The sequence below is a fragment of the Haematobia irritans genome, chromosome 4, assembly GCF_050003625.1.
Source record: "Haematobia irritans isolate KBUSLIRL chromosome 4, ASM5000362v1, whole genome shotgun sequence".
Classification (NCBI taxonomy): Eukaryota; Metazoa; Arthropoda; class Insecta; order Diptera; family Muscidae; genus Haematobia; species Haematobia irritans.
Window position 1 is genome coordinate 113,957,562 of NC_134400.1, and position 20,013 is coordinate 113,977,574.

The 20,013-nt window shown below is 32.2% G+C and overlaps 1 protein-coding gene across 1 annotated transcript in view; it reads right to left on the reverse strand.

Annotated features, from left to right (window-relative positions):
* Window positions 1-6,479: 6,479 nt before the first annotated feature.
* The window catches only part of LOC142235723 (uncharacterized), a 62,369-nt gene continuing 48,835 nt past the window's right edge, over window positions 6,480-20,013 (reverse strand). Inside the window, exon 2 of the mRNA XM_075306983.1 lies at window positions 6,480-7,808. Within this exon, the coding sequence (XP_075163098.1) occupies window positions 6,480-7,808 (1,329 nt within the window). The remainder of the gene's footprint in view (window positions 7,809-20,013) is intronic.

The following is a 20,013-nucleotide window of genomic DNA, read 5'->3' on the forward strand; positions in this document are numbered from 1 at the left end:
CTTGAAAAATCCACCCAAAATCTAAAAAAATTGAAATTTTTATATGAAAAACTTCTTTTGCATATATCTCCTAAACTAAGCGTCCTAGAGCGAAAAGGACTTTAATTCGTGACCACCCCAAAAAAATTGAAAAATCCACCCAAAACCTAAAAAAAATTTAAATTTTTATATGAAAAACTTCTGTTGCCCATATCTCCTAAACTAAGTGTCCTAGAGCGAAAAGGACTTTAATTCGTGACCACCCTCAAAAAATTGAAAAATCCACCCAAAACCTAAAAAAATGGAAATTTTTATATGAAAAACTTCTTTTGCCCATATCTCCTTAAATATGCGTCCTAGAGCGAAAAGGACTTTCATTCGTGACCACCCTCAAAAAATTGAAAAATCCACCCAAAACCTAAAAAAATTGAAATTTTTATATGAAAAACTTCTTTTGCTCATATCTCCTTAAATACTTTAATTCGTGACCACCCTCAAAAAATTGAAAAATCCACCCAAAACCTAAAAAAAATTGAAATTTTTATATGAAAAACTTCTTTTGCCCATATCTCCTTAAATATGCGTCCTAGAGCGAAAAGGACTTTAATTCATGACCACCCTCAAAAAATTGAAAAATCCACCCAAAACCTAAAAAAATTTAAATTTTTATATGAAAAACTTCTTTTGTCCATATCTCCTTAAATATGCGTCCTAGAGCGAAAAGGACTTTAATTCGTGACCACCCCCAAAAAATTGAAAAATCCACCCAAAACCTAAAAAAATTGAAATTTTTATATGAAAAACTTCTTTTGCCCATATCTCCTAAACTAAGCGTCCTAGAGCGAAAAGGACTTTAATTCGTGACCACCCCAAAAAAATTGAAAAATCCACCCAAAACCTAAAAAAATTGAAATTTTTATATGAAAAACTTCTTTTGCCCATATCTCCTTAAATATGCGTCCTAGAGCGAAAAGGACTTTAATTCGTGACCACCCCCAAAAAATAGAAAAATCCACCCAAAACCTAAAAAAATTGAAATTTTTATATGAAAAACTTCTTTTGCCCATATCTCCTAAACTAAGTGTCCTAGAGCGAAAAGGACTTTAATTCGTGACCACCCCCAAAAAATTGAAAAATCCACCCAAAACCTAAAAAAATTGAAATTTTTATATGAAAAACTTCTTTTGCCCATATCTCATAAACTAAGCGTCCTAGAGCGAAAAGGACTTCAATTCGTGACCACCCCCAAAAAATTGAAAAATCCACCCAAAATCTAAAAAAATTGAAATTTTTATATGAAAAACTTCTTTTGAATATATCTCCTAAACTAAGCGTCCTAGAGCGAAAAGGACTTTAATTCGTGAAAAATCCACCCAAAACCTAAAAAAATGTAAATTTTTATATGAAAAACTTCTTTTGCATATATCTCCTAAACTAAGCGTCCTAGAGCGAAAAGGACTTTAATTCGTGACCACCCCCAAAAAATTGAAAAATCCACCCAAAACCTAAAAAAAATTAAATTTGTATATGAAAAACTTCTGTTGCCCATATCTCCTTAAATACGCGTCCTAGAGCGAAAAGGACTTTAATTCGTGACCACCCTCAAAAAATTGAAAAATCCACCCAAAACCTAAAATAAATTAAAATTTTTATATGAAAAACTTCTGTTGCCCATATCTCCTAAACTAAGCGTCCTAGAGCGAAAAGGACTTTAATTCGTGACCACCCCCAAAAAATTGAAAAAGCCACCCAAAACCTAAAAAATTGAAATTTTTATATGAAAAACTTCTTTTGCCCATATCTCCTAAACTAAGCGTCCTAGAGCGAAAAGGACTTTAATTCGTGACCACCCCCAAAAAAATTGAAAAATCCACCCAAAACCTAAAAAAATTGAAATTTTTATATGAAAAACTTCTGTTGCCCATATCTCCTAAACTAAGCGTCCTAGAGCGAAAAGGACTTTAATTCGTGACCACCCCCAAAAAATTGAAAAATCCACCCAAAACCTAAAAAAATTTAAATTTTTATATGAAAATCTTCTTTTGCCCATATCTCCTTAAATATGCGTCCTAGAGCGAAAAGGACTTTAATTCGTGACCACCCCCAAAAAATTGAAAAATCCACCCAAAACCTAAAAAATTGAAATTTTTATATGAAAAACTTCTGTTGCCCATATCTCCTAAACTAAGCGTCCTAGAGCGAAAAGGACTTTAATTCGTGACCACCCCCAAAAACTTGAAAAATCCACCCAAAATTTAAAAAAATTGAAATTTTTATATGAAAAACTTCTGTTGCATATATCTCCTAAACTAAGCGTCCTTGAGCGAAAAGGACTTTAATTCGTGACCACCCCCAAAAAAGTGAAAAATCCACCCAAAACCTAAAAAAAATGAAATTTTTATATGAAAAACTTCTGTTGCCCATATCTCCTAAACTAAGTGTCCTAGAGCGAAAAGGACTTTAATTCGTGACCACCCTCAAAAAATTGAAAAATCCACCCAAAACCTAAAAAAATTTAAATTTTTATATGAAAAACTTCTTTTGCCCATATCTCCTTAAATATGCGTCCTAGAGCGAAAAGGACTTTAATTCGTGACCACCCTCAAAAAATTGAAAAATCCACCCAAAACCTAAAATAAATTAAAATTTTTATATGAAAAACTTCTGTTGCCCATATCTCCTAAACTAAGCGTCCTAGAGCGAAAAGGACTTTAGTTCATGACCACCCTCAAAAAATTGAAAAATCCACCCAAAACCTAAAAAAATGGAAATTTTTATATGAAAAACTTCTTTTGCCCATATCTCCTTAAATATGCGTCCTAGAGCGAAAAGGACTCATATCTCCTTAAATATGCGTCCTAGAGCGAAAAGGACTTTAATTCATGACCACCCTCAAAAAATTGAAAAATCCACCAAAACCTAAAAAAATTGAAATTTTTATATGAAAAACTTCTGTTGCCCATATCTCCTAAACTAAGCGTCCTAGAGCGAAAAGGACTTTAGTTCATGACCACCCTCAAAAAATTGAAAAATCCACCCAAAACCTAAAAAAATGGAAATTTTTATATGAAAAACTTCTTTTGCCCATATCTCCTTAAATATGCGTCCTAGAGCGAAAAGGACTTTAATTCGTGACCACCCTCAAAAAATTGAAAAATCCACCCAAAACCTAAAAAAATTGAAATTTTTATATGAAAAACTTCTTTTGCTCATATCTCCTTAAATATGCGTCCTAGAGCGAAAAAGACTTTAATTCGTGACCACCCTCAAAAAATTGAAAAATCCACCCAAAACCTAAAAAAAATTGAAATTTTTATATGAAAAACTTCTTTTGCCCATATCTCCTTAAATATGCGTCCTAGAGCGAAAAGGACTTTAATTCATGACCACCCTCAAAAAATTGAAAAATCCACCAAAACCTAAAAAAATTGAAATTTTTATATGAAAAACTTCTTTTGCTCATATCTCCTAAACTAAGCGTCCTAGAGCGAAAAGGACTTTAATTCGTGACCACCCCCAAAAAATTGAAAAATCCACCCAAAACCTAAAAAAAATTGAAATTTTTATATGAAAAACTTCTTTTGCCCATATCTCATAAACTAAGCGTCCTAGAGCGAAAAGGACTTTAATTCGTGACCACCCCCAAAAAATTGAAAAATCCACCCAAAATCTAAAAAAATTGAAATTTTTATATGAAAAACTTCTTTTGCATATATCTCTTAAACTAAGCGTCCTAGAGCGAAAAGGACTTTAATTCGTGAAAAATCCACCCAAAACCTAAAAAAAATGTAAAATTTTATATGAAAAACTTCTTTTGCATATATCTCCTAAACTAAGCGTCCTAGAGCGAAAAGGACTTTAATTCGTGACCACCCCCAAAAAATTGAAAAATCCACCCAAAACCTAAAAAAAATTAAATTTTTATATGAAAAACTTCTGTTGCCCATATCTCCTTAAATATGCGTCCTAGAGCGAAAAGGACTTTAATTCGTGACCACCCTCAAAAAATTGAAAAATCCACCCAAAACCTAAAATAAATTAAAATTTTTATATGAAAAACTTCTGTTGCCCATATCTCCTAAACTAAGCGTCCTAGAGCGAAAAGGACTTTAATTCGTGACCACCCCCAAAAAATTGAAAAATCCACCCAAAACCTAAAAAATTGAAATTTTTATATGAAAAACTTCTTTTGCCCATATCTCCTAAACTAAGCGTCCTAGAGCGAAAAGGACTTTAATTCGTGACCACCCCCAAAAAATTGAAAAATCTACCCAAAACCTAAAAAAATTTAAATTTTTATATGAAAAACTTCTTTTGCCCATATCTCCTTAAATATGCGTCCTAGAGCGAAAAGGACTTTAATTCGTGACCACCCCCAAAAAATTGAAAAATCCACCCAAAACCTAAAAAAATTGAAATTTTTATATGAAAAACTTCTGTTGCCCATATCTCCTAAACTAAGCGTCCTAGAGCGAAAAGGACTTTAATTCGTGACCACCCCCAAAAAATTGAAAAATCCACCCAAAACCTAAAAAAATTTAAATTTTTATATGAAAACCTTCTTTTGCCCATATCTCCTTAAATATGCGTCCTAGAGCGAAAAGGACTTTAATTCGTGACCACCCCCAAAAAATTGAAAAATCCACCCAAAACCTAAAAAAATTGAAATTTTTATATGAAAAACTTCTGTTGCCCATATCTCCTAAACTAAGCGTCCTAGAGCGAAAAGGACTTTAATTCGTGACCACCCCCAAAAAATTGAAAAATCCACCCAAAACCTAAAAAAAATTGAAATTTTTATATGAAAAACTTCTGTTGCCCATATCTCCTAAACTAAGTGTCCTAGAGCGAAAAGGACTTTAATTCGTGACCACCCTCAAAAAATTGAAAAATCCACCCAAAACCTAAAAAAATTTAAATTTTTATATGAAAAACTTCTTTTGCCCATATCTCCTTAAATATGCGTCCTAGAGCGAAAAGGACTTTAATTCGTGACCACCCCCAAAAAATTGAAAAATCCACCCAAAACCTAAAAAAAATTATATTTTTATATGAAAAACTTCTTTTGCATATATCTCCTAAACTAAGCGTCCTAGAGCGAAAAGGACTTTAATTCGTGACCACCCCCAAAAAATTGAAAAATCCACCCAAAACCTAAAAAAAATTGAAATTTTTATATGAAAAACTTCTTTTGCCCATATCTTCTAAACTAAGCGTCCTAGAGCGAAAAGGACTTTAATTCGTGACCACCCCCAAAAAATTGAAAAATCCACCCAAAACCTAAAAAAATTTAAATTTTTATATGAAAAACTTCTTTTGCCCATATCTCCTTAAATATGCGTCCTAGAGCGAAAAGGACTTTAATTCATGACCACCCTCAAAAAATTGAAAAATCCACCCAAAACCTAAAAAAATTGAAATTTTTATATGAAAAACTTCTTTTGCCCATATCTCCTAAACTAAGCGTCCTAGAGCGAAAAGGACTTTAATTCGTGACCACCCCCAAAAAATTGAAAAATCCACCCAAAACCTAAAAAAATTTAAATTTTATATGAAAAACTTATTTTGCCCATATCTCCTTAAATATGCGTCCTAGAGCGAAAGACTTTAATTCGTGACCACCCTCAAAAAATTGAAAAATCCACCCAAAACCTAAAAAAATTGAAATTTTTATATGAAAAACTTCTGTTGCCCATATCTCCTAAACTAAGAGTCCAAGAGCAAAAAGGACTTTAATTCGTGACCACCCCCAAAAAATTGAAAAATCCACCCAAAATCTAAAAAAATTGAAATTTTTATATGAAAAACTTCTTTTGCTCATATCTCCTTAAATATGCGTCCTAGAGCGAAAAGGACTTTAATTCGTGACCACCCTCAAAAAATTGACAAATCCACCCAAAACCTAAAAAAATGGAAATTTTTATATGAAAAACTTCTTTTGCCCATATCTCCTTAAATATGCGTCCTAGAGCGAAAAGGACTTTAATTCGTGACCACCCTCAAAAAATTGAAAAATCCACCCAAAACCTAAAAAAATTGAAATTTTTATATGAAAAACTTCTTTTGCTCATATCTCCTTAAATATGCGTCCTAGAGCGAAAAAGACTTTAATTCGTGACCACCCTCAAAAAATTGAAAAATCCACCCAAAACCTAAAAAAAATTGAAATTTTTATATGAAAAACTTCTTTTGCCCATGTTTTTGATTTATTATTTTGGTCCGTTTTTTAGTTTTAGAATTTTACCATATGTTTAAGCTATCAGACCTAAGGTTATTTTCCGCAAATAAAAAGACTTTATTGCATTTTTCCCAACGTTTCGACAATTGTTTGTTGTCTTCTTCAGGGGAATTCGTCTATTAAATAAAAACACGTTATAATTTTGTACATTTACAAACACCATAAACATATCCACTTACAATATTGTTTTAACTTAAGTTACATTGAATTACAGTATACACGAAACATATAAAACAACATAAAACATAAATTAAAACTAATATCACAGCCGGGGTTTCAGGATTGCAACACTGTAAGCAGCACTTATGTTGTCAGTATCTTCTTTTAAGTTCATTGTTCGTCTTATATTTTGTTGTATTCTTAAGCTTTCAATTGTCATTCGTTTTTTCTCTCTTTTCTCTTTGTCAAGTATTCTGTAGTTTTCAAAATCAGCTGTGTGTCCCGTGTTCTTTATGTGTTGTGATAATGCTGTTCTTTCTTTTCGTTTTTCTATGTCCGCTTTATGCTCTCCAATTCTTGTCTCCAGTGCTCTCTTCGTAGTTCCAATGTATATGCGATCACATTTCACATTCTCTTTATCACTACCTTTGCAGCTGATTTCGTATACCACGTCATGTTGTTGTTCTTTTTGTATTGGTGTCTTTACTTTTGTGAAAACGGCGCTTAATGTATTGTGTGGCTTGAAAGCAAAACATATGTTTTTTGTTGATATTGTTTCTCTCAAGTTCGCGTTGTCAATTAATCCAGGGATGTATTTTACACCGTGAAAAATCCGTTCATTGTTATCATTTTGGTCATTGTTGTTCTTTATTGTAAAATCATATGTATCTTTGCTTATTTTTCTTTTGGTTTCCTTTATTAAATGTTCAATTATTGACCTTGGAAAACTGTTATTAGTTAATATCTTATGGATTTCCCCTATATTTTTGTTATGATAATTTTCGTCACTTAGGGTCAATATTCTATATATTAAGTTTTTAGCTGTGTTTAATATTTGGGATCTAGGTTGTGTGGCGTTATAATTCATAATTCTCCCGGTTGATATTTCTTTAGCGTACCAGTCGAATTTTATGTTCCCGTCTATGTTGTGTAATTTTGTGTCCAAATATGCAATTTTATTATCCTTTTCTTTTTCAATGGTGAACTGAATTTTCGGATGGTATTGGTTGAATGTATTTAATATAGTTTCAGCGTCGTCCTTATCTATTATTGCTAAAATATCATCTACATATTTTGTTATGTATTTGATATTTATGTCCTTAATTTGTAGATCTGCTAGTGCGTTGTCAAGTAAGTTGTCCAATACTATGTCTGCTATTATAGGTGATAAGGGATTTCCCATTGGCATTCCGAAAATTTGATTATAGATTTTGTTGTCATACATGAAATAGTTGTTTTCTAGTAGGCAGAAATTTAGAATCCTTAGGAAAGTAGATCTCGAGATTTTAGTTTTTAGCTTTATTTTCTCCCATTGTTTCATTATAATTTGTACCGCTGTATGCACTGGAATATTTGTGAATAAAGAGATTACATCCAAAGATATTATTATTTCGTTTCTCTCTATCTTCACTTCCTTTAAATTGTGTTTTAGCTGCGTAGAGTTTTTAATATTGTATTTTGTTGAAACAATATGTTTTAAAATGCTCCCAATATATTTTGACATATTATAACACGGAACACTTATGGACGATACTATAGGACGAAGAGGCATATTTTCTTTATGTACCTTTGGGAGGCCATATATCCGTGGTGCTGTGGCAGCAGAGCAATGTAAATTTCTGTTTTGCCAATTATCTATAATGTTATTTTTGTGTAGTTCTGCAACTATGGAGTTATTTGTTTTATCTCCTAAACTAAGCGTCCTAGAGCAAAAAGGACTTTAATTCGTGACCACCCCCAAAAAATTGAAAAATCCACCCAAAATCTAAAAAAATTGAAATTTTTATATGAAAAACTTCTTTTGCATATATCTCCTAAACTAAGCGTCCTAGAGCGAAAAGGACTTTAATTCGTGACCACCCCCAAAAAATTGAAAAATCCACCCAAAACCTAAAAAAAATTGAAATTTTTATATGAAAAACTTCTTTTGCCCATATCTCCTAAACTAAGCGTCCTAGAGCGAAAAGGACTGTAATTCATGACCACCCTCAAAAAATTGAAAAATCCACCCAAAACCTAAAAAAATTGAAATTTTTATATGAAAAACTTCTTTTGCTCATATCTCCTTAAATATGCGTCCTAGAGCGAAAAGGACTTTAATTCGTGACCACCCTCAAAAAATTGAAAAATCCACCCAAAACCAAAAAAAAATTTAAATTTTTATATGAAAAACTTCTTTTGCTCATATCTCCTTAAATATGCGTCCTAGAGCGAAAAGGACTTTAATTCGTGACCACCCTCAAAAAATTGAAAAATCCACCCAAAACCTAAAATAAATTAAAATTTTTATATGAAAAACTTCTGTTGCCCATATCTCCTAAACTAAGCGTCCTAGAGCGAAAAGGACTTTAATTCGTGACCACCCCCAAAAAATTGAAAAATCCACCTAAAACCTAAAAAATTTAAATTTTTATATGAAAAACTTCTGTTGCCCATATCTCCTAAACTAAGCGTCCTAGAGCGAAAAGGACTTTAATTCGTGACCACCCCCAAAAAATTGAAAAATCCACCCAAAACCTAAAAAAAATTGAAATTTTTATATGAAAAACTTCTTTTGCCCATATCTCCTAAACTAAGCGTCCTAGAGCGAAAAGGACTGTAATTCATGACCACCCTCAAAAAATTGAAAAATCCACCCAAAACCTAAAAAAATTGAAATTTTTATATGAAAAACTTCTTTTGCCCATATCCCCTTAAATATGCGTCCTAGAGCGAAAAAGGACTTTAATTCGTGACCACCCCCAAAAAATTGAAAAATCCACCCAAAACCTAAAGAAATTTAAATTTTATATGAAAAACTTCTGTTGCCCATATCTCCTAAACTAAGCGTCCTAGAGCGAAAAGGACTTTAATTCATAACCACCCTCAAAAAATTGAAAAATCCACCCAAAACCTAAAAAAAATTGAAATTTTTATATGAAAAACTTCTTTTGCCCATATCTCCTAAACTAAGCGTCCTAGAGCGAAAAGGACTGTAATTCATGACCACCCTCAAAAAATTGAAAAATCCACCCAAAACCTAAAAAAATTGAAATTTTTATATGAAAAACTTCTTTTGCTCATATCTCCTTAAATATGCGTCCTAGAGCGAAAAGGACTTTAATTCGTGACCACCCTCAAAAAATTGAAAAATCCACCCAAAACCAAAAAAAAATTTAAATTTTTATATGAAAAACTTCTTTTGCTCATATCTCCTTAAATATGCGTCCTAGAGCGAAAAGGACTTTAATTCGTGACCACCCTCAAAAAATTGAAAAATCCACCCAAAACCTAAAATAAATTAAAATTTTTATATGAAAAACTTCTGTTGCCCATATCTCCTAAACTAAGCGTCCTAGAGCGAAAAGGACTTTAATTCGTGACCACCCCCAAAAAATTGAAAAATCCACCTAAAACCTAAAAAATTTAAATTTTTATATGAAAAACTTCTGTTGCCCATATCTCCTAAACTAAGCGTCCTAGAGCGAAAAGGACTTTAATTCGTGACCACCCCCAAAAAATTGAAAAATCCACCCAAAACCTAAAAGAAATTGAAATTTTTATATGAAAAACTTCTTTTGCCCATATCTCCTAAACTAAGCGTCCTAGAGCGAAAAGGACTGTAATTCATGACCACCCTCAAAAAATTGAAAAATCCACCCAAAACCTAAAAAAATTGAAATTTTTATATGAAAAACTTCTTTTGCTCATATCTCCTTAAATATGCGTCCTAGAGCGAAAAGGACTTTAATTCGTGACCACCCTCAAAAAATTGAAAAATCCACCCAAAACCAAAAAAAATTTTAAATTTTTATATGAAAAACTTCTTTTGCTCATATCTCCTTAAATATGCGTCCTAGAGCGAAAAGGACTTTAATTCGTGACCACCCTCAAAAAATTGAAAAATCCACCCAAAACCTAAAATAAATTAAAATTTTTATATGAAAAACTTCTGTTGCCCATATCTCCTAAACTAAGCGTCCTAGAGCGAAAAGGACTTTAATTCGTGACCACCCCCAAAAAATTGAAAAATCCACCTAAAACCTAAAAAATTGAAATTTTTACATGAAAAACTTCTGTTGCCCATATCTCCTAAACTAAGCGTCCTAGAGCGAAAAGGACTTTAATTCGTGACCACCCCCAAAAAATTGAAAAATCCACCCAAAACCTAAAAAAAATTGAAATTTTTATATGAAAAACTTCTTTTGCCCATATCTCCTAAACTAAGCGTCCTAGAGCGAAAAGGACTGTAATTCATGACCACCCTCAAAAAATTGAAAAATCCACCCAAAACCTAAAAAAATTGAAATTTTTATATGAAAAACTTCTTTTGCCCATATCTCCTTAAATATGCGTCCTAGAGCGAAAAAGGACTTTAATTCGTGACCACCCCCAAAAAATTGAAAAATCCACCCAAAACCTAAAGAAATTTAAATTTTATATGAAAAACTTCTGTTGCCCATATCTCCTAAACTAAGCGTCCTAGAGCGAAAAGGACTTTAATTCATAACCACCCTCAAAAAATTGAAAAATCCACCCAAAACCTAAAGAAATTGAAATTTTTATATGAAAAACTTCTGTTGCCCATATCTCCTAAACTAAGCGTCCTAAAGCGAAAAGGACTTTCATTCATAACCACCCCCAAAAAATTGAAAAATCCACCAAAAACCTAAAAAAGTTTAAATTTTTATATGAAAAACTTCTTTTGCCCATATCTCCTTAAATATGCGTCCTAGAGCGAAAAGGACTTTAATTCGTGACCACCCCCAAAAAATTGAAAAATCCACCCAAAACCTAAAAAAATTGAAATTTTTATATGAAAAACTTCTTTTGCCCATATCTCCTTAAATATGCGTCCTAGAGCGAAAAGGACTTTAATTCGTGACCACCCTCAAAAAATTGAAAAATCCACCCAAAACCTAAAAAAATTGAAATTTTTATATGAAAAACTTCTTTTGCTCATATCTCCTTAAATATGCGTCCTAGAGCGAAAAAGACTTTAATTCGTGACCACCCTCAAAAAATTGAAAAATCCACCCAAAACCTAAAAAAAATTGAAATTTTTATATGAAACACTTCTTTTGCCCATATCTCCTAAACTAAGCGTCCTAGAGCAAAAAGGACTTTAATTCGTGACCACCCCCAAAAAATTGAAAAATCCACCCAAAATCTAAAAAAATTGAAATTTTTATATGAAAAACTTCTTTTGCATATATCTCCTAAACTAAGCGTCCTAGAGCGAAAAGGACTTTAATTCGTGACCACCCCCAAAAAATGAAAAATCCACCCAAAACCTAAAAAAAATTGAAATTTTTATATGAAAAACTTCTTTTGCCCATATCTCCTAAACTAAGCGTCCTAGAGCGGAAAGGACTGTAATTCATGACCACCCTCAAAAAATTGAAAAATCCACCCAAAACCTAAAAAAATTGAAATTTTTATATGAAAAACTTCTGTTGCCCATATCTCCTAAACTAAGCGTCAAAAAATTGAAAAATCCACCCAAAACCAAAAAAAAATTTAAATTTTTATATGAAAAACTTCTTTTGCCCATATCTCCTTAAATATGCGTCCTAGAGCGAAAAGGACTTTAATTCGTGACCACCCCCAAAAAATTGAAAAATCCACCCAAAACCTAAAAAAATTTAAATTTTTATATGAAAAACTTCTTTTGCCCATATCTCCTAAACTAAGCGTCCTAGAGCGAAAAGGACTTTAATTCATGACCACCCCCAAAAAATTGAAAAATCCACCCAAAACCTAAAAAATTGAAATTTTTATATGAAAAACTTCTGTTGCCCATATCTCCTAAACTAAGCGTCCTAGAGCGAAAAGGACTTTAATTCGTGACCACCCCCAAAAAATTGAAAAATCCACCCAAAACCTAAAAAAATTTAAATTTTTATATGAAAAACTTCTTTTGCCCATATCTCCTAAACTAAGCGTCCTAGAGCGAAAAGGACTTTAATTCGTGACCACCCTCAAAAAATTGAAAAATCCACCCAAAACCTAAAAAAATTGAAATTTTTATATGAAAAACTTCTTTTGCTCATATCTCCTTAAATATGCGTCCTAGAGCGAAAAGGACTTTAATTCATGACCACCCTCAAAAAATTGAAAAATCCACCCAAAACCTAAAATAAATTAAAATTTTTGTATGAAAAACTTCTGTTGCCCATATCTCCTAAACTAAGTGTCCTAGAGCGAAAAGGACTTTAATTCATGACCACCCCCAAAAAATTGAAAAATCCACCTAAAACCTAAAAAATTTAAATTTTTATATGAAAAACTTCTGTTGCCCATATCTCCTAAACTAAGCGTCCTAGAGCGAAAAGGACTTTAATTCGTGACCACCCCCAAAAAATTTAAAATTCCACCCAAAACCTAAAAAAAATTGAAATTTTTATATGAAAAACTTCTTTTGCCCATATCTCCTAAACTAAGCGTCCTAGAGCGAAAAGGACTGTAATTCATGACCACCCTCAAAAAATTGAAAAATCCACCCAAAACCTAAAAAAAATGAAATTTTTATATGAAACACTTCTTTTGGCCATATCTCCTTAAATATGCGTCCTAGAGCGAAAAAGGACTTTAATTCGTGACCACCCCCAAAAAATTGAAAAATCCACCCAAAACCTAAAGAAATTTAAATTTTTATATGAAAAACTTCTTTTGCATATATCTCCTAAACTAAGCGTCCTAGAGCGAAAAGGACTTTAATTCATAACCACCCTCAAAAAATTGAAAAATCCACCCAAAACCTAAAGAAATTGAAATTTTTATATGAAAAACTTCTGTTGCCCATATCTCCTAAACTAAGCGTCCTAGAGCGAAAAGGACTTTAATTCATAACCACCCTCAAAAAATTTAAAAATCAACCCAAAACCTAAAAAAAATTGAAATTTTTATATGAAAAACTTCTTTTGCCCATATCTCCTAAACTAAGCGTCCTAGAGCGAAAAGGACTGCAATTCATGACCACCCTCAAAAAATTGAAAAATCTACCCAAAACCTAAAAAAATTGAAATTTTTATATGAAAAACTTCTTTTGCCCATATCTCCTTAAATATGCGTCCTAGAGCGAAAAAGGACTTTAATTCGTGACCACCCCCAAAAAATTGAAAAATCCACCCAAAACCTAAAGAAATTTAAATTTTATATGAAAAACTTCTGTTGCCCATATCTCCTAAACTAAGCGTCCTAGAGCGAAAAGGACTTTAATTCATAACCACCCTCAAAAAATTGAAAAATCCACCCAAAACCTAAAGAAATTGAAATTTTTATATGAAAAACTTCTTTTGTCCATATCTCCTAAACTAAGCGTCCTAGAGCGAAAAGGACTTTAATTCATAACCACCCCCAAAAAATTGAAAAATCCACCAAAAACCTAAAAAAGTTTAAATTTTTATATGAAAAACTTCTTTTGCCCATATCTCCTTAAATATGCGTCCTAGAGCGAAAAGGACTTTAATTCGTGACCACCCCCAAAAAATTTAAAAATCCACCCAAAACCTAAAAAAATTGAAATTTTTATATGAAAAACTTCTTTTGCCCATATCTCCTAAACTAAGCGTCCTAGAGCGAAAAGGACTTTAATTCATGACCACCCCCAAAAAATTGAAAAATCCACCCAAAACCTAAAAAATTGAAATTTTTATATGAAAAACTTCTGTTGCCCATATCTCCTAAACTAAGCGTCCTAGAGCGAAAAGGACTTTAATTCGTGACCACCCCCAAAAAATTGAAAAATCCACCCAAAACCTAAAAAAATTTAAATTTTTATATGAAAAACTTCTTTTGCCCATATCTCCTAAACTAAGCGTCCTAGAGCGAAAAGGACTTTAATTCGTGACCACCCTCAAAAAATTGAAAAATCCACCCAAAACCTAAAAAAATTTAAATTTTTATATGAAAAACTTCTTTTGCTCATATCTCCTTAAATATGCGTCCTAGAGCGAAAAGGACTTTAATTCATGACCACCCTCAAAAAATTGAAAAATCCACCCAAAACCTAAAATAAATTAAAATTTTTGTATGAAAAACTTCTGTTGCCCATATCTCCTAAACTAAGTGTCCTAGAGCGAAAAGGACTTTAATTCATGACCACCCCCAAAAAATTGAAAAATCCACCTAAAACCTAAAAAATTTAAATTTTTATATGAAAAACTTCTGTTGCCCATATCTCCTAAACTAAGCGTCCTAGAGCGAAAAGGACTTTAATTCGTGACCACCCCCAAAAATTGAAAAATCCACCCAAAACCTAAAAAAAATTGAAATTTTTATATGAAAAACTTCTTTTGCCCATATCTCCTAAACTAAGCGTCCTAGAGCGAAAAGGACTGTAATTCATGACCACCCTCAAAAAATTGAAAAATCCACCCAAAACCTAAAAAAAATGAAATTTTTATATGAAAAACTTCTTTTGGCCATATCTCCTTAAATATGCGTCCTAGAGCGAAAAAGGACTTTAATTCGTGACCACCCCCAAAAAATTGAAAAATCCACCCAAAACCTAAAGAAATTTAAATTTTTATATGAAAAACTTCTTTTGCATATATCTCCTAAACTAAGCGTCCTAGAGCGAAAAGGACTTTAATTCATAACCACCCTCAAAAAATTGAAAAATCCACCCAAAACCTAAAGAAATTGAAATTTTTATATGAAAAACTTCTGTTGCCCATATCTCCTAAACTAAGCGTCCTAGAGCGAAAAGGACTTTAATTCATAACCACCCTCAAAAAATTTAAAAATCAACCCAAAACCTAAAAAAAATTGAAATTTTTATATGAAAAACTTCTTTTGCCCATATCTCCTAAACTAAGCGTCCTAGAGCGAAAAGGACTTTAATTCGTGACCACCCCCAAAAAATTGAAAAATCCACCCAAAACCTAAAAAAATTGAAATTTTTATATGAAAAACTTCTTTTGCCCATATCTCCTTAAATATGCGTCCTAGAGCGAAAAGGACTTTAATTCGTGACCACCCCCAAAAAATTGAAAAATCCACCCAAAACCTAAAAAAATTGAAATTTTTATATGAAAAACTTCTTTTGCCCATATCTCCTAAACTAAGCGTCCTAGAGCGAAAAGGACTTTAATTCGTGACCACCCCCAAAAAATTGAAAAATTCACCCAAAATCTAAAAAAATTGAAATTTTTATATGAAAAACTTCTTTTGCCCATATCTCCTTAAATATGCGTCCTAGAGCGAAAAGGACTTTAATTCATGACCACCCCCAAAAAATTGAAAAATCCACCCAAAACCTAAAAAATTGAAATTTTTATATGAAAAACTTCTGTTGCCCATATCTCCTAAACTAAGCGTCCTAGAGCGAAAAGGACTTTAATTCGTGACCACCCCCAAAAAATTGAAAAATCCACCCAAAACCTAAAGAAATTTAAATTTTTATATGAGAACTTCTTTTGCCCATATCTCCTAAACTAAGCGTCCTAGAGCGAAAAGGACTTTAATTCATAACCACCCTCAAAAAATTGAAAAATCCACCCAAAACCTAAAAAAGTTTAAATTTTTATATGAAAAACTTCTTTTGCCCATATCTCCTTAAATATGCGTCCTAGAGCGAAAAGGACTTTAATTCGTGACCACCCCCAAAAAATTGCAAAATCCACCCAAAACCTAAAAAAATTGAAATTTTTATATGAAAAACTTCTGTTGCCCATATCTCCTAAACTAAGCGTCCTAGAGCGAAAAGGACTTTAATTCGTGACCACCCCCAAAAAATTGAAAAATCCACCCAAAACCTAAAAAAATTTAAATTTTTATATGAAAAACTTCTTTTGCCCATATCTCCTAAACTAAGCGTCCTAGAGCGAAAAGGACTTTAATTCGTGACCACCCTCAAAAAATTGAAAAATCCACCCAAAACCTAAAAAAATTGAAATTTTTATATGAAAAACTTCTTTTGCTCATATCTCCTTAAATATGCGTCCTAGAGCGAAAAGGGCTTTAATTCATGACCACCCTCAAAAAATTTAAAAATCCACCCAAAACCTAAAATAAATTAAAATTTTTATATGAAAAACTTCTGTTGCCCATATCTCCTAAACTAAGCGTCCTAGAGCGAAAAGGACTTTAATTCGTGACCACCCCCAAAAAATTGAAAAATCCACCTAAAACCTAAAAAATTGAAATTTTTATATGAAAAACTTCTGTTGCCCATATCTCCTAAACTAAGCGTCCTAGAGCGAAAAGGACTTTAATTCGTGACCACCCCCAAAAAATTGAAAAATCCACCCAAAACCTAAAAAAAATTGAAATTTTATATGAAAAACTTCTTTTGCCCATATCTCCTAAACTAAGCGTCCTAGAGCGAAAAGGACTGTAATTCATGACCACCCTCAAAAAATTGAAAAATCCACCCAAAACCTAAAAAAATTGAAATTTTTATATGAAAAACTTCTTTTGGCCATATCTCCTTAAATATGCGTCCTAGAGCGAAAAAGGACTTTAATTCGTGACCACCCCCAAAAAATTGAAAAATCCACCCAAAACCTAAAAAAATTGAAATTTTTATATGAAAAACTTCTTTTGCCCATATCTCCTAAACTAAGCGTCCTAGAGCGAAAAGGACTTTAATTCGTGACCACCCCCAAAAAATTGAAAAATTCACCCAAAATCTAAAAAAATTGAAATTTTTATATGAAAAACTTCTTTTGCCCATATCTCCTTAAATATGCGTCCTAGAGCGAAAAGGACTTTAATTCATGACCACCCCCAAAAAATTGAAAAATCCACCCAAAACCTAAAAAATTGAAATTTTTATATGAAAAACTTCTGTTGCCCATATCTCCTAAACTAAGCGTCCTAGAGCGAAAAGGACTTTAATTCGTGACCACCCCCAAAAAATTGAAAAATCCACCCAAAACCTAAAGAAATTTAAATTTTTATATGAGAACTTCTTTTGCCCATATCTCCTAAACTAAGCGTCCTAGAGCGAAAAGGACTTTAATTCATAACCACCCTCAAAAAATTGAAAAATCCACCCAAAACCTAAAAAAGTTTAAATTTTTATATGAAAAACTTCTTTTGCCCATATCTCCTTAAATATGCGTCCTAGAGCGAAAAGGACTTTAATTCGTGACCACCCCCAAAAAATTGCAAAATCCACCCAAAACCTAAAAAAATTGAAATTTTTATATGAAAAACTTCTGTTGCCCATATCTCCTAAACTAAGCGTCCTAGAGCGAAAAGGACTTTAATTCGTGACCACCCCCAAAAAATTGAAAAATCCACCCAAAACCTAAAAAAATTTAAATTTTTATATGAAAAACTTCTTTTGCCCATATCTCCTAAACTAAGCGTCCTAGAGCGAAAAGGACTTTAATTCGTGACCACCCTCAAAAAATTGAAAAATCCACCCAAAACCTAAAAAAATTGAAATTTTTATATGAAAAACTTATTTTGCTCATATCTCCTTAAATATGCGTCCTAGAGCGAAAAGGGCTTTAATTCATGACCACCCTCAAAAAATTTAAAAATCCACCCAAAACCTAAAATAAATTAAAATTTTTATATGAAAAACTTCTGTTGCCCATATCTCCTAAACTAAGCGTCCTAGAGCGAAAAGGACTTTAATTCGTGACCACCCCCAAAAAATTGAAAAATCCACCTAAAACCTAAAAAATTGAAATTTTTATATGAAAAACTTCTGTTGCCCATATCTCCTAAACTAAGCGTCCTAGAGCGAAAAGGACTTTAATTCGTGACCACCCCCAAAAAATTGAAAAATCCACCCAAAACCTAAAAAAAATTGAAATTTTATATGAAAAACTTCTTTTGCCCATATCTCCTGAACTAAGCGTCCTAGAGCGAAAAGGACTGTAATTCATGACCACCCTCAAAAAATTGAAAAATCCACCCAAAACCTAAAAAAATTGAAATTTTTATATGAAAAACTTCTTTTGGCCATATCTCCTTAAATATGCGTCCTAGAGCGAAAAAGGACTTTAATTCGTGACCACCCCCAAAAAATTGAAAAATCCACCCAAAACCTAAAGAAATTGAAATTTTTATATGAAAAACTTCTGTTGCCCATATCTCCTAAACTAAGCGTCCTAGAGCGAAAAGGACTTTAATTCATAACCACCCTCAAAAAATTGAAAAATCCACCCAAAACCTAAAGAAATTGAAATTTTTATATGAAAAACTTCTGTTGCCCATATCTCCTAAACTAATCGTCCTAGAGCGAAAAGGACTTTAATTCATAACCACCCTCAAAAAATTGAAAAATCCACCCAAAACCTAAAAAAGTTTAAATTTTTATATGAAAAACTTCTTTTGCCCATATCTCCTTAAATATGCGTCCTAGAGCGAAAAGGACTTTAATTCGTGACCACCCCCAAAAAATTGAAAAATCCACCCAAAACCTAAAAAAATTGAAATTTTTATATGAAAAACTTCTTTTGCCCATATCTCCTAAACTAAGCGTCCTAGAGCGAAAAGGACTTTAATTCATGACCACCCCCAAAAAATTGAAAAATCCACCCAAAACCTAAAAAATTGAAATTTTTATATGAAAAACTTCTGTTGCCCATATCTCCTAAACTAAGCGTCCTAGAGCGAAAAGGACTTTAATTCGTGACCACCCCCAAAATATTGAAAAATCCACCCAAAACCTAAAAAAATTTAAATTTTTATATGAGAAACTTCTTTTGCCCATATCTCCTTAAATATGCGTCCTAGAGCGAAAAGGACTTTAATTCGTGACCACCCTCAAAAAATTGAAAAATCCACCCAAAACCTAAAAAAATTTAAATTTTTATATGAAAAACTTCTTTTGCCCATATCTCCTAAACTAAGCGTCCTAGAGCGAAAAGGACTTTAATTCATGACCACCCTCAAAAAATTGAAAAATCCACCAAAAACCTAAAAAATTGAAATTTTTATATGAAAAACTTCTTTTGCCCATATCTCCTAAACTAAGCGTCCTAGAGCGAAAAGAACTTTAATTCGTGACCACCCCCAAAAAATTGAAAAATCCACCCAAAACCTAAAAAAAATTAAATTTTATATGAAAAACTTCTTTTGCCCATATCTCCTTAAAGATGCGTCCTAGAGCGAAAAGGACTTTAATTCGTGACCACCCCCAAAAAATTGAAAAATCCACTCAAAACCTACAAAAATTGAAATTTTTATATGAAAAACTTCTTTTGTCCATATCTCCTTAAATATGCGTCCTAGAGCGAAAAGGACTTTAATTCGTGACCACCCCCAAAAAATTGAAAAATCCACCCAAAACCTAAAAAAATTTAAATTTTATATGAAAAATTTATTTTGCCCATATCTCCTTAAATATGCGTCCTAGAGCGAAAAGGACTTTAATTCGTGACCACCCCCAAAAAATTGAAAAATCCACTCAAAACCTAAAAAAATTGAAATTTTTATATGAAAAACTTCTTTTGTCCATATCTCCTTAAATATGCGTCCTAGAGCGAAAAGGACTTTAATTCGTGACCACCCCCAAAAAATTGAAAAATCCACCCAAAATCTACAAAAATTGAAATTTTTATATGAAAAACTTCTTTTGCATATATCTCCTAAACTAAGCGTCCTAGAGCGAAAAGGACTTTAATTCATGACCACCCCCAAAAAATTTAAAAATCTACCCAAAACCTAAAAAAAATTGAAATTTTTATATG